Consider the following 23,662-nt stretch of genomic DNA (forward strand, 5'->3'; position numbering starts at 1 on the left):
GTTTCAAATTTTATGACCCTCATCTAGATCCTTCTTTGAAACGGGCAATGCTAAGTTCATTGAGGATGTTGAGTTAAGTGGGAGAGAACCATTAAGAAAGGTGGTCTTTGAAGAGGAATCTGTTAGTATTCCTACGACTGGACATGGTCATATTATGTTTGATGACACTATTCAGAATGTACAGTCGATAACAGAAATTCAAGACACACCTGAAATTCCTCCTGCTCAAGTTATGGAACCGATTCAAGTTCATCAAGAGGTAACTCAACAACCTCAAGAACCTCAAGTACAAGTGCCACTGAGGAGATCCACTAGAGAAAGGAGAAGCACAATTTCAGATGATTATGTTGTATATCTCCAAGAACATGAGTTTGACATGGGTCTGAAAGACGATCCAATTTCAGTTAGTCAAGTCAAACAAAGTTCTAACTTTGAAAAGTGGATAGAAGCCATGAAGGAAGAGATGAAATCAATGAAAGACAATGGTGTTTGGGACCTAGTAGAGTTGCCTGAAGGTGTAAAACCGATTGGTTGTAAATGGATTTTTAAGACCAAACGGGATTCAAAAGGCAATATTGTTAGGTATAAGGCACGCCTAGTCGCAAAAGGTTTCACTCAAAAGGAAGGCATTGATTATAAGGAGACTTTTTCACCGGTTTCGTCAAAGGACTCCTTTAGAATCATCATGGCACTTGTAGCTCATTATGATTTAGAGCTACATCAAATGGACGTTAAAACTGCGTTTCTTAATGGTAACATTGATGAAACAATATACATGGTGCAACCAGAGAACTTTGAGTCTACTGATTCAAAGCAACTTGTATGCAGACTAAAAAGGTCCATATATGGTTTAAAGCAAGCATCCCGACAATGGTACCGAAAGTTTGATCAGGTGATTACTTCATTTGGTTTTAAGGAGAACACCGTTGATCAATGCATATACCTTAAGTTCAGTGGGAGCAAATTCATCATCTTGGTGCTATATGTTGATGATATTATACTTGCAAGTAGTGATGTGGGACTTTTGCATGAAACCAAGCGATTTCTATCTAGTAAATTTGATATGAAAGATCTTGGTGATGCATCTTTTGTGCTGGGTATACAGATCTATAGGGATCGTCCAAGAGGTATACTTGGGTTATCACAAAAGGCCTACATTGATAAAGTATTGAGTAGATTTGGCATGAACAATTGTGCACCAGGAGACACGCCTGTAGCAAAAGGCGATAAATTTAGTTTGCTCCAATGTCCGAAAAATGAACTTGAGAAGAAGGATATGGAGAGGTTTCCCTATGCCTCAGCAATAGGAAGTCTCATGTATGCACAAGTTTGTACGCGTCCGGATATTGCGTACATTGTTGGAATGTTAGGCAGATATTTGAGTAACCCAGGTATGGATCACTGGAAAAAGGCAAAACGGGTTATGCGGTATTTACAAAGAACTAAAGACTATATGCTCACATACCGTAGATCCAGTCATTTGGAGATCGTGGGATATTCGGACTCTGATTTCGCAGGATGTCTTGACAGTAGGAGATCCACTTCAGGATACGTCTTCATGTTGGCTGGAGGAGCAGTTTCATGGAAAAGTGTTAAACAAACACTCATTGCTTCTTCCACCATGGAGGCAGAATTCATAGCTTGCTATGAGGCATCAAACCATGGGATATGGTTGCGGAATTTTATCACTCAATTGCGAATTATTGATGGGATTGAGAAACCATTGAGAATCAATTGTGATAATAAGGCTGCAGAATTGTATTCTAAGAACAACCGAAGTTCATCAAAGTCCAAACACATTGACATCAAGTTCTTGGTTGTGAAAGAAAGAGTTCAGAGTCTTCAAGTATCTATTGAACACATAAGCACAAACTCCATGATTGCGGATCCGCTCACTAAGGGTTTGCCACCCAGAGTATATCATGAGCATGTCACACATATGGGTGTTGTACACATTGATGATGTGCCAATATAGTGAGAGTTTGTATTTAGATTTTGTGTTTGTTTTCTTGATGTGATATCATGTTATGTTATCTATACAGACTTTGGTTTTTAAAGACTATTGTAATTGAATACTCTGAATTGAAATGATGACTTTCAGAAGCAGTTTAGCATCAAGTGTTGAAAGTGGAATTTGACTAATTTTTAGTCATAAAGTGGGACCAATTGGAAATAGACATATTGAAGAACACATTCCATGTAATTTCCATGCTACACATCCATACTGGATCCATGTTGCTAATTTTGTTAATGTTGTGATCATTGATGGGTCTAGTTATAATTAAGATTAACAAAGGCCTCTTTGATCTTGTGTTAGCATAACTAGTAGACCGGATTGTTTAAGGATATTAAGTTAGAATAGCAAGATGAGCTCAATAAAGTACTATCATGAATATTGTTTTGTACTATATGTGGTCCAAGTGGGAGATTGTTGAGATATGGACTCACATATTTGACAATGATACATGACTAAGCTATTCACTTATTGATATTTATTTTGTATCAGTTTTTCAAGAGTATGGGCCACCTATGTGTAGAGCCCAACGCCTTCACGGGCCTTAGATGATGGGCCTAAGACTCGTGAGGCCCAAAAGCCCAATGGGTATGGTCCCTAAGGCAGGAGGGTATAAAAGGTCAAGGGTCTGTTCATTTTGGTAACAATCACATCAGTTTTGGAATCAGAACAGACCCGTTTCTCTTCGGCTCCCATCGTCTGAGAGAATTCAGAAAGAGGTGGTGCCCTCCACAGCCTTAGAAGATCCATACTGTATTCATCGCCGGAAAACAATGGACTCAGGTATGTTCTCAGACAACATTGGAAGGCATAATTTGAATGCTTAGTTTACATATATATCCTGTTTTGTGTTTTGGGTGATAATGGAAATCAAGAATATTATCATCGCCTCCTTGGTGGTTGGTAGGGAATCACGTTGGTGGTTTGAAGGAGACAATCAGAAGGTGACACTTGGAGAAAAATATTTTGGATGAGCCATTTTTGTTAGAGGGGAGCGTACTAGCTACCAGGGAAAAAATGGTGTTTTTGTTGCTGGTTGGAGATTTTTTTCAGATAGAGGGAGGTGCGTTTTGAGACGTGTTGCTCTGGAGATATTTTGAGGGTGAGACTAAGGGGGAAGCAGGCTGAGAAGTTTTGGGAGTAGAGGAGTATCCCTTTGGGCTTAGGGGAGCAAGCTGAAGGATAATAGAGGAGAGTGAGAGACGTTGTGGTTGTTGGAGGTTTTGTCACATTGGAGCTTAATATTCTGAAAGATCGGTGAGAAGAAGGAATACGCAGAGGAATCATTATGAAAGAAGGCGTCCCATGTATTATTCCTATAAACTATTGATTCTTTTCGTGTTAATGCCATTTTGTCGAGAGACTCTGTTTTGATGTTGAAGTATGTTCACACTCATGTTGTGTTTGATTACTAACCTGTCCTTATAGGATTTTTTTTTTTTTTGAGTTTTCTTTTTTTCGTTCATGAGTTGTTGGCCATCACAATTTGATTGCTCTTTGCAAACCTTCTTGAAATTCATTTTGACCCACCTCTTATATGCGAGCTCATGGATTGATACACATGGTTCAAAATCTCGGTCGAGACCGGTACGACTCGGCCGAGTCGTATCCGCCTCGACCATGGCCGGTACCGGACCGATACCCGAGTTGGAGTAAAAATTGTGGAGAAGATCAGATGAGAGGATCAAAACCCACGAAAATGAAAAATACAGAGTTAGAACCCTGCATCTTGGAGTCGCTGGCGAGGTCGAAGAAGCACGCCTGCTTGTTCGGATCGCCCAAGTTCCCGCCGGAGATGGAACTGAGCGACATGAGGAGCAGAGTCGCTGGACTTCGGCACCACTGTTATCATCGACGGTCCTGATGGGTTTGCAGTCGGGACAGACTGTGTTATGGAACTTCTGCAAGGATTTGCCTCTGGTGATCATGTAGGCTGACATCCCACTTCTACAATCACCTGTTGAGGCACCACAATCCAGAGGCCAAGCTTTTCACCAAAGGCATGCTGTCCTAACTCACTGTCAAACCGTTTTCCAAAACCATTTCACGCATCTCAACAATTTGCCTATGAAATGGGTATCTTTGATACAGATAGGTGTTTGACCGGAGGGTTATGGGTATCTGCGACAAGGATTTAGGTTTTAAATAATTTGTATTTATTTTTTAATTAGATTATGAGTATTTGGTGGGATATGGATTTGAAATAATTTGATAAAAATTATAATGATAAAAAATAATTAATAAATATTAGACTTATATCAAATAAATATTTATATAAAAATTAAAATTAATGAATATATTTTATAAGAAAAATTATATTTATTTTTTTAAAGATGAATCATGGTTTCATTTTTTTAATAATTGAAAACATTTAAAAAAAATTTCAAAATATTTAATTTAAATAATTTTTATTAAAAAAATTTACTTTTTATTATTTTCATCTTCAATAAGAAATATTTATCATCAAGTAATTAAATTAAAATATTTTAAAGATTTTTAATATTATTATAAATCATCGCAAAAATATGCTTTTATTATAATTTGAATAATTTTAATATAATAGAAGTTTATTTTATTAATTATTTTACTCTACTTATTTGTATTTTATTTTTTTTTAATAATTTTCATAATTTTTTAAAATTATTTTGAGCTCTTAAATTAATTTTTTTTGCATATCACCCGATATCGATCCGAGATATCGAGACCGATGTGCCTCAGGACCTCCCGAGTCAATGACCAATACCGCGACTTTGAACCCTGCTGATACATGAAATGAAGCTCGTATGGTTTCATTTGATACCCATTATTCTGTGTTCTGTTTGCTGTTTCTTCTGTTCCTGTGCTTGGTTGTAATATATATCAGGTTTCCCATCTCTGCTGGAATAGGGTGACACAGGAATACGTTTTTAGACTAAGGGTATGAAGGGCCACAACATGCCTATCATGGCTAGATGACTTTATGCCTATATCTGTTGAACATATGAATAAGGAAATCTGGATCGAGTTCTGGAAATAGTATGAAAACTTTCAGCATGCATTCTAGGTTCAGTCAACCTCTAGGATGACAGTTTGGTGATGGTGAATGGAAGCTTTGTGAAAGAGGCAACAAAGAAAGAGAGTGGCTACAAATAGAGACATGGAGGCATACATTCCTTTTGGCATTTCAAAGCCTCGAGATAGTTTATGGTCGCTTGAGTACTGCTCCACTGTATGTATTCATGTCAACTCCAAAAGAGGATATCATATTAAAACAGAGGGTATATGAGCTCCTCTCCTTTATGTTCTGGACTATAACCATCATTCCTCTATTGAAGTATGCCTCCATAGTATTGAGAGCTGATGACAGTGGAGAGGGTGGTCATTTTGATTTATATTCATTGCTTTGCCGGCATGCCAAAGTGGGTCTGCATCCAAATGATAGAAGTGCTAATGAAGTTATGAAAAGCATAAGTGCACTTGCTTCTAAGACCAAGGTGGAATCAGGAGGCAGAAGAGCCATTGAAATACATAAAAGCAGTCACTATTTGATGTTGTTTTTGGCTCTATTCGGGTCTTGCATGATGTACCTGATGAATTTGAGAGATTATTACAGCCATGAAGTGGATGACGCCTTCCTCATCTTTGCATGGCAATACGTGGCCTTCACAAAACCCATACCCGTCACCATGCCTCACCTCATCCATTTCCATTCTATCACCCCTCATCATTTCTTTTAATGTCCATTAATCTGCATTCCAATCACCATTGCCTCCCTATCACCCTACATAACCCATTTTCGGTTCACTTCATTCCCTTTCTAAGTGCATGAAATCCTATACATGGTCGTCTTCATCTTATTACCTTTCCATCATTCATGCCCTTCACGCCTAGGATGTCATACCAGCTGTCCATTCCATGCTCATCATGTCCATTACATATTCATGCTCACCATATTCGAAATCACCCATATTCTCCATACCCATGTATATACCCATTTTCCATACCCATGCCTACTATTAATCCTTTCTAAACCCATTAAACCCATTTCATGCTCACCACCTCTCATTGTTTGTTCTATCAACGACATCCCATACCCCTCACGTACACCCATCAAACCCGTTATTCACTTCTCATTCACGTGGGTGGACCTCCATGCGCATGGCCACATCATACCCATATTTCATGCCCCCATGCATATATTCACACTCACCGAATCCCTCCAACCCATTTCATTTCATTACTACTCCATCTTTCATACCCCTCATATCCTTTCTCTCTACACCACACACCCTACAAACTCATTCTTACAAACATCCATCAAACCCTTTCTTCCCACCTTTGCATGGTTGTACATGGTCATATAAAAATCTTTGCAAACCTCTTCACCAAAAATCCATTCCATCAAACCTGAATCTCAAGCCAAGTCATACCCGTTTGAAACGTCATGACAAACTCATCCATCTACTCATTACACCCACTACCAGTTGCTCGGATCACCACCATTTCTCTCAGTTTCCCTCAACATTCTTGTTTTCCTAACTATGCTGCTCAAGTCGTCCGCCTTGTCCTCTCATTCCTCTTCCACTTCGTGAAGGGAATTAAACCGAATTCCCAACTTGTGAGAAACAAAAAATAGAGAAACACACGCCAAAGAAAAACAATCACACGCACAAGACAATATTTACGTGGTTCGACAATTTGTCTACGTCCACGGAGTTGCTGGGATATCACTATTATCAGGGAAGAATACAGAGTACAACCACAACAGCTACAATATTTTTTCTCTCTATATATAACATGACAACCACACCACACTAAAAAAACCCTAATTACAAAAGGTGGTTCCACAATGGGCTAAACAGGCCTCAGTAAATCTCCCATTAAAAAGCCATGCAATATTATTCGAGTCAGGTTGTCAAACCGGATCAAACAAAACTAGGCTCCACAAAGCCCAACAAATTTCCCACTTGGAGCCTAGTTCAATCACCAACATCCAACCGCTATCCTCCAAGAAACAATCTCTCATCCCTGCAACTCATCCTCATGTCCTTAAGCTAGAAGACCAATTGAAGTTGCGCACAGCTTCAACTTCTCAATAGTGACACCCTTAGTCAACATGTCTGCCGGGCTCTTAAATCCATAAATCTTCTCAAGTATTACCAGTTTATGTTCAATAAGATAATAGATAAAGTGGTATTTTGTTTATATATGCTTTGACTTTGAATGAAAAGCCGAATTTTTGGTAAGAAAAATTGCACTCTGACTGTCACTGTGTAGAATGCCCATCTTCTGCTTCTTACCCAATTCATCTAAGAAACCATGTAGCCAAATCATCTCATTTCCAGTTTCAGTTGCTGCAACATACTCAACTTCTGTAATAGACAAAGTAACAATCTTCTGTAAATTTGAAGCCCATGATATAGTTGTACCACCTAGAGTAAAAACAAACCCAGTAATACTCTTTCTATTATCAATATCACCAGCAAAATCAACATCTACATAACCTTACAGTTTCAAACTTGCACCTGTGAAGCAAAGACATGTATCTAATGAACCCTTTAGATATCTTAGAATCCACATGACTGCCTTTCAATGCTGCTTTCCAAGCCTACTCATGAATCTGCTCACAATTCCCACTGCATGTGTAATGTTTGGCCTTGTACACACCATAACATACATCAAGCTGCCAATAGCTAAGGCATAGGGCACCTTGCTCATATGGTCCATTTCTTCTTCTGTCTTCGGTGACTATTCTTTGCTTAGTTTGAAATGATTACCCAAGGGTGTGCTCACTGGTTTAGCTTCATTCATGTTTAACTTGTTGAGAACTTTCTTCACATACTTTGACTGTGAAAGCTTCAATGTACCATTAGCCTTGTCCCTAATGATTCTCATACCAAGGATTTGTTTTGCAGCTCCCAAATCCTTCATTACAAACTGTTTGGACAATTGTTTCTTCGGATTATTAATCTTCTCAATGTCAGACCTTACAATAAGCATATCATCCACATACAACAGTAATATGATGTAAGAATTGTCAAAAGACTTAACATAACAATAGTGATTAGTTTCACATCTCTTGAACCCAATTCTATGCATAAAACTGTCAAACTTCTTGTACCACCATCTAGGAGCTTGTTTAAGGTCATACAAGCTTTTTCTCAGTTTGCAGACTAAATTCTCTTGTCCCTGAACAATGAACCCTTCTGGTTGAATCATGTAAAGGTCTTCCTCCAAGTCACCATGAAGGAATGTTGTCTTCACATCTAACTACTCAAGATGTAAGTTTTCTGCAGCCACCATTCCCAGTACAAGTCTGATTGTTGACATCTTCACAACTGAAGAAAATATCTATGTGTAGTCAATGCCCTCATTCTGTTAGAACCCTTTAACAACTAATTTGGCTTTGTAACGTTTGCTATCATCATGCTCATTCTTTATTCTGTATACCCACTTGTTGTGTAAAGCCTTCTTTCTTATTGGCAATTCAGTCAGTTCCCATGTTTGATTCCTTAACAAGGAATCTATCTCATCCTTCATGGCTAACTCCCACTTGATTGAATTCTCATCTTGCAAGGCTTCATCATGACACTCTAGCTCACTACCATCAGTCAACAGAAGATAATTTAAAATAGGTGAATAACGCTGCGGAGGTCTAATGTTCCTAGAAGATATATGAACTTCAGCTACAAGTATACTCAGATCTACCTGTGAATTTACATTCTCCTTATCTTCTTCACCCCACCTTTAGATAGTACTTTCAGTCAACTCATCTAAGTTGACAAACTCAGATTTCTTTTAATCTATCTCTGTAACATCTGACACTACAGTTGACCTGTCCTTGTACATAACCTGTTCATTAAATATCATATTTCTACTTCTGATGATTTTCCTATTTTGTTCATCCCAAAACCTATAGCCAAATTTCTCATCACCATAGCCAATGAAAAAACATATTTTTGACTTTGCATCAAGTTTACTACGAGCATTAGAACCAATATGAACATAAAAAAACACAACAAAAAAACTTTTAAATGTGAAAACTTCACCTCTTTACCGCTACAAACCTCCTTAGAAAGTCTGAACTCCATGGGAATTGATGGTCCTCGGTTTATCAGGTAAGCTGTAGTGCTAATAGCATCAACCCAAAAAGTTTTTGGTAGTCCAGCATGCAACCTCATACTTCTAGCACGCTCATTGAGAGTTCTATTCATGCGCTCAGCTACACCATTCTGCTGTGGTGTCCTAAGAATGGTCTTCTCCATCCTAATTCCCTATGTAGCATAATACTCACTGAACCCTCCATTTATGTACTCTCCTCCATTATCTGACCTCAAACATTTTACTTTCAGACCTATTTCTGTCTCAACCATGACCTTCCACTTCTTAAAAGTTTCAAATACATCATATTTATTTTTCAGAAAATAAACTCATACTTTTCTACTTGAGTCATCAATAAAAGTGATGTAGTACCTTGAACCACCAAGGGATGCAATCAGATAAGGCCCCCACAAATCAGTGTGTACTAGTTCCAATTTTTCAGCCTTCGGTGTCCTGCCAGTTTTCAAGAAGCTCACATTTTTTTGCTTTCCTAAGATGCAACTTTCACACATGTCAAAATCAATGGACTTCAATTCTGGTAGTTTTCCTTTTGACAACAACATCTTTATCCCTTTCTCACTCATGTGACCAAGTCTAGGATGCCATAGGCTTGTATCAGTACTTGCATTAGCAACTGCAATTGTGTCTCTTGGACATGAGGTTATATAAAAAGTACCAGTCTTCTTTCCACGAGCCAATACCCTAGCTCCCTTTGTAACCTTCTAAGTAACATGAACAAATAGTATTGCATGTCCTTCATCATCAAGTTGTCCAACAAAAATCAGATTCCTCCTCAGGTCAGGAATATGTCGAACCTTCTCCAGTAACCAAACAGACCCATTGGGCAACGATATCCGGACATCTCCCAGACCCACAACATCCAAGGCTGAACCATCAACCAAATACACCTTACCAAAATCACCTACAACATAATTCTGTATGATTTCTCGGTGTGAAGTGGTATGAAACGAAACTCCTGAATCCAAAACCCAATCATCAAGTGGACTGTCTACTGCAAGAAGTAATGCATCTTGTACCTCTTCTGTTACAACATTAGCATAATCATCTTCATTCTTCTTCTTAGGGCTTTTGCATTGCCTTTTAAAGTGACCTGTTTTCCCACAATTCCAGTATTGTACTTGTTGGCCTGATCTAGATTTGCTTCTATTCTGATTAGAATTTCTGGATTTTGATCTACCCTGGTTTGAATTTCTATCATTACTTCTGCCTCTTGTCTCAAGGTTTAGGGCAGAACCAAATCCTGAGGTTTCGTCTGCATCTCTTCGGCGAATCTCCTCAATTAGAATTAAATCTCGTATATCATTGTACTTGAGCTTTTCCTTTCCCGTAGAATTGCTTACTGCCATCCTCATTGTCTCCCAACTGTTTGGCAAAGAAGTCAAGACGATCAAAGCACGAATCTCATCATCAAAATCAATTTCTACAAACGATAGTTGATTTGTGATTGTATTAAATTCATTCAGATGTTGTGCTACTGATGCATTCTCTGCCATCTTCAAATTAAACAATTTTTTCATCAGATGCACCTTATTGTTTGCGGACGACTTTTCATACGTACCGGACAAAGCCTTCATCAGATCTACTATGGTCTTCTCTTTTACAACATTGTGTGCAACAGACCTAGATAGAGTTAGCCTAATAACTCCTAGAACTTGTATGTCAAGAAGCGCCCATTCCTCAGCCTTCATACTCTCAAGTTTTGTCTCCAAAAGAGGCAGATGCAATTACCTCCCATAGAGATAATATTCAATTTGCATCCTCCAATACGCAAAGTATGTGCCATCAAACTTTTCTATTCCAGACGCCTTTCCTGCTTCCTCTGCCATTGCTCCCACTCAAACCTAATCCTAGGCTCTGATACTAGTTGAAGGGAATTAAACCGAATTCCCAACCTGTGAGAAACAAAAAATAGAGAAAACACATGCCAAAGAAAAACAATCACAAACACAAGACAATATTTACGTGGTTCGACAATTTGCCTACGTCCATGGAGTTGCAGGGATATCACTATTATCAGGGAAGAATACAAAGTACAACCACAACGACTACAATATTTTACCTCTATATACATAACATGGTAACCACACCACACTAAAAAACCCTAATTACAAAAGGTGGTTCCACAATGGGCTAAACGGGCCCAACATGCCTCAGTAAGTCTCCCATTAAAAATCCATGCAATATTATTCGAGTCGGGTTGCCAAACCGGATCAAACAAAACTAGGCTCCACAAAGCCCAACACTTCGTTCATTGATGTTCGCACGAATGCGTATTCGTCATCCGTTTTACAAGCTCCAAGGAGGAAATAAGAATGTTTCAGCATTGAATTTGTGATTAAGGTTTGCAAGGAGTTTGGTAATGTATCAACTTTAGGCGTTTGGTTTGAACCATTCGAAGAAGTGAAGATGGACTGTCTCCTCGTCTCAATTTGTCCTCCAGTTTCTTTCGCCCATCTGAAGTTCTCTAGTCCATATGAAACAACCATCAATGAATAGATCAGCGTGGAATGCAACGTCTCTTATGCCTACCCTACTCGGTATGCCTATTATGGTGGAGATAATATTGCTCTCGAGGGTTTTACTAAATTTTGCAAGGAATCTAGTACAGAAGAAAGAGAGCAATGCTAAGAAATTGATGAAATACCAGAATATACATGCAGGAAAAGTGAAGTTACGGGTCATAATGAGGCTACTGTCAAGACTTGATAATGATGAAAAAGGGGATGCATTACATGCAGTTTTACATGTAAAATACCTGTTAGCGTGCTGGAAGTCTATAATGAGCAAATCAGAGACCTGTTTGCCACTTTACCCACCTCAAAGAAGTTAGAGATAAAACCAACAATTGAAGGGATCCATCGTGTACCATGGATTGTGGAAGCCAAAGTTGAGAATATTTGGGAGTTTTGGGATGTTTTGTAGATTGGAAGCAATGGAAGGGCTTTAAGATTGAACAACTTGCTTCAACTCAACGGAATAACTGTTCTGAATAAAAATTCTGGCTAATTTGGCAACATAGCATAACTTGCAATCCCAACTGCCACTTTGGAGCATTGGGATATTACTACATGTGGTGGAGGGTCATCGATCTCATGCATGCAACGAAAAAGGATATGAAAACTGCGGTTATAGACTTGAAGATGTATCTGGAGCAAAAGATGAAAATATCGGTAATCACGGATATATCGATACTTCGATTTTATGGATATATCGGCGGATATTTTGGAAAAAAATATTGGTAATCTTAAAATTGTTAAAAACTCATAAAAATGTAAGGAAAACCTCATAATAATATAATTAGAAGTATAATAGACATTTTAAAGTTATTTTATTGAAAATTTTGATATATGTATAACATAATTTATCATATTTGATAATAATATCGTATGTATCGATAAAAATATGAATTTTATAAGTGTATATTTATTATTAAATTACACCTAATATTATGATATTTGATTATAATATGTCTAATTTTAAAATATATATTAATATTAAAATATGATCCATTTAATTCAATTGTATTAAACAATATAAAATAAATTATGATATATATATATATTATTTTTAATATTTAATTAATTATTAATGATATTAAAAACATTATGAAGAAAATTATATAATTTTTACATTTTTGGTAATTAATTAAAATATTTTGCATTTAATTATAATTAATTTGCTCTTTAAAATATTCTTTTAATATTTTCTTTATATAATGAGTTTAAGTATATATATAAATTTATTGCACATTATATATCAAAGGGTAAGTTAGCCCAGATGGTAAGTGGGTGAACCCCAAACCTTTTGGTTTGTTTGGGGTTCAAATCCCCTCGGACCTAAATGGGGGGGGGGGGCACTGTAGTGCATTGACCGCGGCGAGAAATCGCCGATTTCTCGAGATTTATCCCTAAATATTGTCGGACCGATATTTCTCCATGAAATATCGTGTCGATACCCTTCAACCGAAATATCGCGACATTTTCTTTCTTGTCTGATGCAGCGATTTGAGAATTTGGATGGAAAACCAAGTGATTAGAAGGAGATTTTGGAGTTCATTAATAACGAGGTTACTGAAGCTCATGGTGATATTTCTCAAATTGGCTTTAACTTGGATTCGCTACAAATGATGGTTTATGGGTTGGATGGGAAGATAGGATCATTGGTGACTAAACATAATTTTACGCTTAAGGAACGTGTCATCTGTTTGCATTGTGACTATTCCGAAGCAGGAATGTTGCAGAGACTTAACCTAAACAATCCTTGGATCTCGTCCCATGAAATACAATGAGAAACTTCTGTTGGCAGTGATATGGGATCTTTTGTTTGGCTAGTTTTTGTAAGGTTGAACTTGGCAATAGTAGATGTATTGCCTTGGAGAAGAAGGTTACGTCCCTTGAAATTCCATGTGAATATTCGAGTTAGGAGTGCTTGAGCATATATCCTTACCACAGTAAGCTAAAACTTAAGTGTCAGTGCGACTATAAGCTCTATGCCTTCTCCTATGATGGTTCAGAATGCAGAGCCATTGGTGACCTTTGTTATTTGGTGACTCACCCAAAATATGATCATAAAAGTCGACATGTACAATGGCAGCACTATCAACCATTGTTATGTTGAATCAAATCCTCATGAGATTGAAAGTGTTACTTGGATGTTAACAGATTTCAGTCGCTTAGTCAATACTTTTGTTTGCATTTTGAGACCTTCCGGCTTGGAATGGTGCTAGTCTACATGACATTCTTGGGGTTCATAGGTAATAACAGCGAGGTAAAGAATTACAGTCTCTGTCTCGAGGTTGCTGAATTTTACAAAAGTGAATCCCATTGAGAAGTTTGCAGCATGTCACTCCTTGGCTACCTCAATTTCATTGGCTATCTCATAGCCAGTCCCATCATTCCATCCTGGTCCCACACATGCACATATCCAGTTGCATAGCCACTTTTGGCCACGTGGTTTCCTTATAATTTTTCTTTTCTATTTTAAGAAATAATTTCCATAACCCCATTTCTCAAATAATTTTCTAGATTTTGTTTTATTTAAAAATAATTTCAAACCCTCCCATTTTTCATCCTTAGCATTTTTATTTTTTTTAGGTTCCAAAAACCCATTTTTGTTAATGTTGATGCCATTTTTCTTTTTGGCACGTAAGTTCATAACTCCCATGTTCTTTTAAATGTTTTAAAATAAACATAGATTCAATTTCATAATTCCAAGCAATGGAATTTATGGAATTGATTCCATGCTAAAATAAATGGGCTATGGTGGGGGCAAACATCAAATAAATTTTCTTTAAAATAAAAATGGCTTTGAATGAAATGTCATGCATGCTATTGGTGGTCCTTCATTTTGTTTGGTGATATGAGTGACATATTTTGTATTCATTAATTGTGCACTAACCTCATTTCTTGATAGCGCATAGTGGCTTGTTGCCCAAATACGCATCCATTCCCATTCTGGTCATTCTCTATGCATGTTTTGATTCTTACATGTACATGATAGTTTCGGGTATTCATTGATTTTCTTATCGATTGTCACGTCACCTTCATTTTATTAGTAGAGACCCAACTTTAGGGACTTAGAGGGGTGTTACGGTCTTTATCGTACCTTCCCGATAAGTAACCTGACCCTCGAGCCTGATCCAGTTTTTCACAAACCACATTTTCCAAAATAAGAAGTCACACTTAGGGTTTTCTTTCTTATTTTGTTTACCTTTTTAAAAAAAATAATAAAACAAAAATAAGTGGCGACTCTAAGTCATTTTCTAATAAATAAAATCATTTTCAAATAAAAATCGAGATCGCCATTAAGTGGAAGCGCATGAGCCAAAACATGGGGTCCACATATTTTTTTCCTTTATTTTTTTTAATTTTGTTCTATTTTCTTTTCCTTACGTTTTGACAAAAAGATACAAGAACAAACATTTAAAACTACTAACAAATGAATTTGGAATACTAATAATAACACTTAAAAAATGTATCGTGCAAAAAAGTAGAAATATAACTAAACCCATAAATGTAACTACCCAAAAACCCTTAGCCCAAAGGGTCATATCTAACCTACTCATTTTGTCAATGCATTTTGAAGCCACCTAAAAATTGGGTCCACCTAAAACACTTAACCAAATGTAGCTAAACCTATAAATGTAGCTACCCAAAACCCTTAGCCCAAAGGGTCATATCTAACCTACTCATTTTGTCAATGCATTTTGAAGCCACCTAAAAATTGGGTCCACCTAAAACACTAACCAAACGAGGTTACCTAAAAGTGAATAGCTTATTTTGGTTAAAAAGAATTCATTTCCCTCTCTTTTTCCTTTCCATTTTTATAGAGAAAGTGTTTGGCACGTGTGTCAATCTTATTGAATGTGGAAATATTTTTGGAACTCATGAATACAGAAGTTTGTTTTTTAAAAGAAAGTTTGTTTTCATGCGAACACAGAAGATCGTTTTCTTGTGTGATTTGTGTTTGCATCGAATTCAATTCTTGTTTAGTGGTGAAATTTGTTCACTTGTGGAAGTTCGTCCACTTCATAGCTCCCATGTTACCCACCTTAATCCATAGCAAACAAGGTTGCGCGTGGTTATATCATCTTTTGCCTTTTGATCACATGTATATATAAATTGTCATGACCCAAATTTTGAACGATCTAGAATTTGGCCTATGATCCCATGTCAAATGTTTGATCCTAAGGGTTTGGCAAGTAACCAAAATGCTCTGATTTTTTTTTTTTTTCTAAACATAAATCACATTAGAGCTCCTTTCAACTAACATTCCAATTTATTATAGATAACTACTCAAGAGCAACAAGAACATTCAATAACAGTAAGATCTCCAACTCAAGTCTAAAATGAAAGTCCACAATATGAGCAAATTCAATCCAAAACAAGTCCATATACAATTACATGGTTTAATAATATACTAGAACATGTTTTCAAATAACCCAACACAACTGAAGGTAACAAAATCCTCTAAGTTATTCCCTATCCCATTTGTTTATCATTAGGAGCTATATCTGCATCTAAAAAGATTTAAAAAGCAAGTGGTGAGCATTCTACATTATTCAGTATGGTGCTTTACACTCAAGGGGTTAATTGGGATTACTAAGGTTCAAGTGAACACAAAATAAGCATTCCATCATAATTGATCAACTCAAACATTTTAATTTATATAATTATAACAATTCAACAATTTTCAACAATTAAGTAAAATGCAAGTGAATATGTAACACACAATCATACAAAGTATTGTTCTCGGGCTTTTACCGAAAGATACACGTCCGTACCAAAATACACTCTCATTCAAAGTCTTCCCGAGGTAGATTTTTGAGTCTTTCACCCTAAGGATCTCACTCTCTTCTTAATTCGTCTCACACGAGCTTTTATTTTTCATTACTATTTTATTTTTTTATTTTTTATTTTTTCCATTTCATGCACTTTTCACTGTTTTTTATTTTCCTTCACACAACCATGATGTAAATGAAATGCAATGAGGTTAATTATCCTCATTCATAAGTATCACAAAAATTTATACCAAAATTCCTATCAATTGAATATAATCAATACCAAAATTCCATAATTTTTTCACAACCTCAATAATTTCAACAATCAAATATAATTATTTATCCACAATAAAATTACCAAAAACAACCAAATTAATTTTCAATAATTCAAATATCAATTAAACATAATCTATATCAAAATTCCATAATTTTTCCACAACCCTAATAATTCCAATAATCAAATATAATTATTTCTCCACAATAAAACTACCAAAAACAACCAAATAAATTTTCAATATTTCAAATATCAATTGAACATAATCAATACCAAAATTCCATAATTTTTTCACAACCTTAATAATTCCAATAATCAAATATAATTATTTCTCCACAATAAAATTACAAAAAACAAAAAAAATAAATTTTCAATAATTCAAATATCAATTGAACATAATCAATACAAAAATTCCAGAATTTTTCCAAAAACAACCAAATAAATTTTAAATAATTCAAATATCGATTAAACATAACTCATGCCAAAATTCTAAAATTTTTCAACAATTCTAACAATTTTAATAATCAAATATAATTACTCCTCCAAAATAAAATTACCTAATTATCACAAAAATTTCAAGAAAAAAAAAATCCTAAATCATCCCATAAAAATTTATAACTTTTTTTAAAGAATAAAAAATATCAAATAAAAGTTTTGGGTTAATTCACCGTTCAATCCAATTGTTCAAAACGAAATCTACCATTGTACGAATGTTCCTCGCGGCGAATGTAGTATTTCCCTGAAATTTCATGCGAAAAGTACGGATGTTTGCCCGGCCATTCAGCGGCACTGTCACTTTCCCTGTCGCCGCCGAGACCCCTCCTTTCTACCACTTCCTTTTTTTTTTTTTTTCTTTTCAGTCTGTTTTTGCGGGTATTATCTTCATCACTCTCAATCTCTCCACCCAGGTTCCAACACTCTGCAGTGTATCCACATGGCCAAACCACCCAAAATTGCGACTCTTGTTCATGCTACACACATGCTGAAATTCCATATGCAAAACCGTATTTAGAGCTGCAAAACAAGTGATCTCCTCCAATTTCGTCTCGTAAAGCCCATACTTTTTCACTATACTCTCCCAAACTTTTCCTTTTCCACTCATCATCCCCACAAAATCAAACTCTTGGGACTCATCAAATTCCACAAACTCAACATCAAACACCTCGCACACTACCTTCCACATGCTCTTCCAAGTAAAAACGTCGCCGTTCACGCAGTTGAACGCTTGGTTCTTTGCCTTCTCCGAAACCCCTGCCCATATCTGCTGCTCCGCCAGTAAACGCGCGTCCGATATGTCGCAGAAATGCTCCCACGTGTATCGGGTGCCGGGATACCGAAACGGCAAGCTTTCGTGTTTACATATGGCAGCATAGGCTGCCAGTGTGAGCAGCGCGTTGTACGCGCTCCTTGAAGACGCGCCGAGGATGATGGAAGACCGGTGAATCGAGTAGGAGAGGGACGGCGAGTAGGAAGCTATGAGGTCTTCGAGCGCGTAGTAGAAGTTCGGGTATGGGAGGCGGGCCGAGTCCTCACGAAACGGAGTTTCTGGACATGGCAGTTGGCCCGAGTGGTTGGGGTCATGGAGCGGACCGATGTAGTGTTGTGTGCCGGTTTGGAGGGTGAGGTGTCGCAGCCGTGAAGACGGCGCCGATTTGAGGACGCCAAGTACATTAGAGAGCATGGCGGCGTTGACGGTGACATTCAGTTCCTCCGTTTCGCGGACTTGGATCGCCACCCAGAAGACGTGCGTGACTTCGTGGGAGATCGGAGACAACTTGGCACGAGTGTCATCGGGATTAACGGCGTCGAAGGCTATGTAATCGTCGACGTTGGAGGTGGGGAACCAGGTGGGCTTGGGGCGGCGAGCGGCGCCGTAAACCTTCCAAGGACCTCCAAGGGCCCTGGGCTTCTTAAGGGCTTCGGCTAAGCTGAGGCCCACCATGCCGGTAACGCCGACGATAAGTGCAACTGACCCATGAGAAGTTTCTGAGTCCATGAAAATGAGAAAGAGAAAGAGGAACCAAATTTGGAATTGAAAATTCTTTTTCAATCGCCACCTATCCCAATTGCAGTTAAAAGAGCAATGCCGTGGGGCTATCCATATTTGATTTTTATGATAGATTTTTATTGATTTTATAATTAAAATATGAATAAAATAATTCATTTTTGGTTGTCGTGACGTTGAATGATTTTTATTAAATTTTTATTGATTTTATAATTAAAATATGAATAAAATAATTCATTTTTGGTTGTCGGTGACGTTGAATGATTTTTATTGATTTTATTATTAAAATACGAATAAAATAATTCATTTTTGGTTGTCGTGACGTTGAATAGGAATGCCGACATGTTCCACCATAATAGCCTTGGCCCAGAGATAAAGCCACAACAAAATCATAGGTTTGTGGTGTCATCTGACTCCTTTCTATGTATAAGATAAGACTTGTGAGTCTTGGCCCTCTTTTTAAAAACCTATCCCCATCATCTAACCACTCTGGTTAGGTAGTATATTTACAATCCCTTTCATATTGTCTGTAAGGAAGCGATTTAAATATTAGAAATATTAAAAAGATTTTTTAAAATCACTCTCAGATATATTTTAATTTATTTAATATTTAAAAAATATTTTAAATATTTTTTAATACTAAAAAATTTTCATCTATCTTTAAAATATTAAAAAAAATTAATTTTTTTTAAATCACTATTAAACACATTCTTAATTACTTTCTAAAAATTTATTATTTTAAATATATGTTTTTGAGAGTTTTTCATATCTAAATTTTTCTCCATTTTTTTTATTCCAAATTAATCAACAATCATAACATAAATACTAATCCAAAAAACTATAAATTTTTAATAGGAATTAATTGAAAATTGAATCAATAATGACAATAAATTATTCAAAATACTTTTAATAATANTAGGCCCGAGTGGTTGGGGTCATGGAGCGGACCGATGTAGTGTTGTGTGCCGGTTTGGAGGGTGAGGTGTCGCAGCCGTGAAGACGGCGCCGATTTGAGGACGCCAAGTACATTAGAGAGCATGGCGGCGTTGACGGTGACATTCAGTTCCTCCGTTTCGCGGACTTGGATCGCCACCCAGAAGACGTGCGTGACTTCGTGGGAGATCGGAGACAACTTGGCACGAGTGTCATCGGGATTAACGGCGTCGAAGGCTAGGTAATCGTCGACGTTGGAGGTTGGGAACCAGGTGGGCTTGGGGCGGCGAGCGGCGCCGTAAACCTTCCAAGGACCTCCAATGGCCCTGGGCTTCTTAAGGGCTTCGGCTAAGCTGAGGCCCACCATGCCGGTAACGCCGACGATAAGTGCGACTGACCCATGAGAAGTTTCTGAGTCCATGAAAATGAGAAAGAGAAAGAGGAACCAAATTTGGAATTGAAAATTCTTTTTCAATCGCCACCTATCCCAATTGCAGTTAAAAGAGCAATGCCGTGGGGCTATCCATATTTGATTTTTATGATAGATTTTTATTGATTTTATAATTAAAATATGAATAAAATAATTCATTTTTGGTTGTCGTGACGTTGAATGATTTTTATTAAATTTTTATTGATTTTATAATTAAAATACGAATAAAATAATTCATTTTTGGTTGTCGGTGACGTTGAATGATTTTTATTGATTTTATTATTAAAATACGAATAAAATAATTCATTTTTGGTTGTCGTGACGTTGAATAGGAATGCCGACATGTTCCACCATAATAGCCTTGGCCCAGAGATAAAGCCACAACAAAATCATAGGTTTGTGGTGTCATCTGACTCCTTTCTATGTATAAGATAAGACTTGTGAGTCTTGGCCCTCTTTTTAAAAACCTATCCCCATCATCTAACCACTCTGGTTAGGTAGTATATTTACAATCCCTTTCATATTGTCTTTAAGGAAGCGATTTAAATATTAGAAATATTAAAAAGATTTTTTAAAATCACTCTCAGATATATTTTAATTTATTTAATATTTAAAAAATATTTTAAATATTTTTAATACTAAAAAATTTTCATCTATCTTTAAAATATTAAAAAAAATTAATTTTTTTTAAATCACTATTAAACACATTCTTAATTACTTTCTAAAAATTTATTATTTTAAATATATGTTTTTGAGAGTTTTTCATATCTAAATTTTTCTCCATTTTTTTTATTCCAAATTAATCAACAATCATAACATAAATACTAATCCAAAAAACTATAAATTTTTAATAGGAATTAATTGAAAATTGAATCAATAATGACAATAAATTATTCAAAATACTTTTAATAATAATTCCAAAAATCCTAAATGATAAATGGAAATGAAACACCTTTATCATTTTGTACTTAAAATATCAGCCGGTGGGGTCAGCTGAAAAGTATAGCAAAGAAAAATAGTACAAGAAGTATGGTAATGTCACACTTTTGTAACAACTAAATTCTTATTAATCTTATTAAAAAAAAAACTTTTCACTTTTCTTCAAACATGAGGGAAATTTAAAAAAATTATCAAAATTTACTCTTACGTAACCCCTAAAATAATGAAGGTTAAATAATAAATAAATTGGATGTTTGATAAATCTATTTAATATTAATGATTTAATTTAAGTTATTAGGTGGATAAAATATTTTTAATAAAATAATTTAATATCACAACTTACAATAAAAAAATATAAGTAAAAATAATTAACTTATTTTTAATATTAAATATCTTTTATATCATTTATCTATATATTCAATTCATAGATGTGGATCTCGGACCTATGAATGGGGATATTCCCGAAACTCACAAAGAAAAAAGGAAGTGAGTTAGACAAAAAGAGAAGCAACTTGGACAAAAAGAAACGAAGTGACTTAGACAAATTTTTTTTGTCGATAACCTCAGACCAATCAATCGAATATTGATTAATACGTAATCGATCGAACACTACTTGAAAACGGCTCTTCTGCTCAAAAACGAAATGTTCCAAATGTTCCTGGTAGAGATGGCAATGGGGCGGGTCTTTTCGGGTACCCGCCCCGCCCCGCCCCTAATGGGATGGGATATTATTTTACTAAACGGGTACGGGACGGTTTGGGATTTTTTTTCAAACCCGGGCCGGGTTCGGGGCAGGTTCGGGTATTGCCCCGCCGCTCCCCGCCCCGCTCCGTCCCGATTATATTTTATGTTTACCAATGATTTTCTACTCAAATAGGAATCCAACGGTTCTTTCTCTGGAGAAGAGTTAATTAACACCTAAAGAACAGTCTAGAAACTATTAATAATTATATAGTGCACATGGTGTCTACAAATTATCATATTGAATTCTCAGGTGCCAAACACATGGATTATGCAATGATAAAGAAAAGAAGCAGGAAAAAAAATAAATTATCTCTACTGCATTTACTTTTGATTCCACATCCATTAGAAAAAGGGAAAAATCTTAATGCTAAAATTGATTAATCATGGGGAAAAAAATTAATGGGAAATTCAAATTAATGAATTAATTAAAGATTTAAAAAAAAATTAGGGTTTGAGAAAAGGGGAAAAAAGGGAAATAGATGAGGATGAGGAAGTGGGGGAGGGGCTGACCTCCGATGGCGATGTAGGGGATGCAGTGCTGGCCTCCAATGTAGACGGCGTCGAAAACGACGTTGTATAGGGGTTTTCCGACCATGGGGAGATTGACAGAATTCTGGAGGAGTTGGAGGGTGGAAGGAGCGGGGTTAAAGCCGTCCTTGAGGAAGAAGTTGATGGCAGTCCATGGGAAGCACCTGAACCCCTGCACACAGAACCCTAGCCCCAGCAGTCCCCTAATCATGGGAGCCTTTGATGTAGACAGCGTCGGAAACGACGCCGTATAGGGGTTTTCCGACCATGGGGAGATTGGCGAAGTTCTGGAAGAGCTGGAGGGTGGAAGGAGCAGCGTTAAGGCCATCCTTAGGAAGAAGTTGATGGCAGTCCATGGGAAGCACATGAACCCCTACACACAGAACCCTAGCCCCAACAGTCCCCTGATCATGGGAATGTATATAAAGTTAAACGGGGCGGGTATGGGAATGTATCATACCCGTCCACCCCGGCCCGCCCCGGCCAGCCCCGTTTAATTTTTTAAATGGGACGGGGATGGGAATTGCTTCAAATAAACGGGGCGGGGTTGGGAGGGGGCCGACCCGCCCCGTTGCCATCCCTAGTTCCTGGAAATTCTTGCTCCCATTGGACCATTTGTATCTATATGCATGAGGATCCCGATTCATGGATCTCTCGGTTCGAGAAATAAAAATAAGAGGATCGAACCATTTCTTCTGACTCTTTTTCAAATTCGATAAATGTTGGTTGATCGTATATTTCATTATAGTTCTATGATTCAGAGTATCATTTCCTATTTGATCCCTTTGAATTCCATATTCGAAGTTGCGATCGGATCTATTCATTAAAAAGAATCGATTCAATACATTTCTTATGTACCCATAGGTGCTATATTGGATTTGAATCAGATTTCGGATCAATATATATTGATTGACTGCCTCCATTATGTTGTTGCTAGCAAATACCACTATTTTTGGTTTTGGATCTTCCAAATCATTTCCGCAGGAGATCCGGACCCATTTTTTTCTGATCCTTCGATAAAAAGATTCATTCTCTTCATAAAAACTAGGAGGTAGAACCAATAAAGATTTCTTGTTCGATTCATCCCTGGAGTTAAATACCTCATTCAAGAATTGTTTTTGATCCAATCCGTAGGAATCAATAGAAAAGGCAAATCCCTTATGATACACCAGATCCGGCTCGGTTATTGATAGAGTGAATCGATCTGCCATTTCTTGAAATCTCTCTTCTGATTCAAAATCGTGGTGTAACGTGTATCCCCCCCTGTTCCGGTCATGGAATAGATGAAATAAATCAAAAAATGGATTTTTGTTCAAGAATGAAATCTTATTGGAACTGTCCATATCCGGTTCATCCTTCGGAACCATATCACATCCCGGATCTGATGAAATAGGATGAATTGAGACGGTATTTTG

At 36.8% G+C, this 23,662-nt stretch overlaps 2 protein-coding genes across 2 annotated transcripts in view; both read right to left on the reverse strand.

Annotated features, from left to right (window-relative positions):
- Positions 1-17,261: 17,261 nt before the first annotated feature.
- Positions 17,262-18,694, reverse strand: LOC117910379 (3-oxo-Delta(4,5)-steroid 5-beta-reductase-like). Its single transcript, XM_034824454.1, has one exon. It carries the CDS (start codon positions 18,662-18,664, stop codon positions 17,525-17,527), a length of 1,140 nt encoding a protein of 379 aa, XP_034680345.1. The 5' UTR covers positions 18,665-18,694; the 3' UTR covers positions 17,262-17,524.
- Positions 18,695-19,568: 874 nt separating this feature from the next.
- LOC117910373 (protein Ycf2-like) overlaps positions 19,569-23,662 on the reverse strand; it is a 5,802-nt gene continuing 1,708 nt past the window's right edge. The window contains exons 1-4 of the mRNA XM_034824449.1: positions 22,811-23,662; positions 22,478-22,651; positions 22,230-22,419; positions 19,569-20,017 (exon numbers count right to left, since the gene is read on the reverse strand). The exon at positions 22,811-23,662 is cut by the window's right edge and continues 1,708 nt beyond it. Coding sequence (XP_034680340.1) covers positions 19,569-20,017; positions 22,230-22,419; positions 22,478-22,651; positions 22,811-23,662 — 1,665 coding nt within the window. The remainder of the gene's footprint in view (positions 20,018-22,229; positions 22,420-22,477; positions 22,652-22,810) is intronic.

Source organism: Vitis riparia, unplaced genomic scaffold (genome assembly GCF_004353265.1).
Source record: "Vitis riparia cultivar Riparia Gloire de Montpellier isolate 1030 unplaced genomic scaffold, EGFV_Vit.rip_1.0 scaffold727_pilon_pilon, whole genome shotgun sequence".
NCBI classification, from domain to species: Eukaryota; Viridiplantae; Streptophyta; class Magnoliopsida; order Vitales; family Vitaceae; genus Vitis; species Vitis riparia.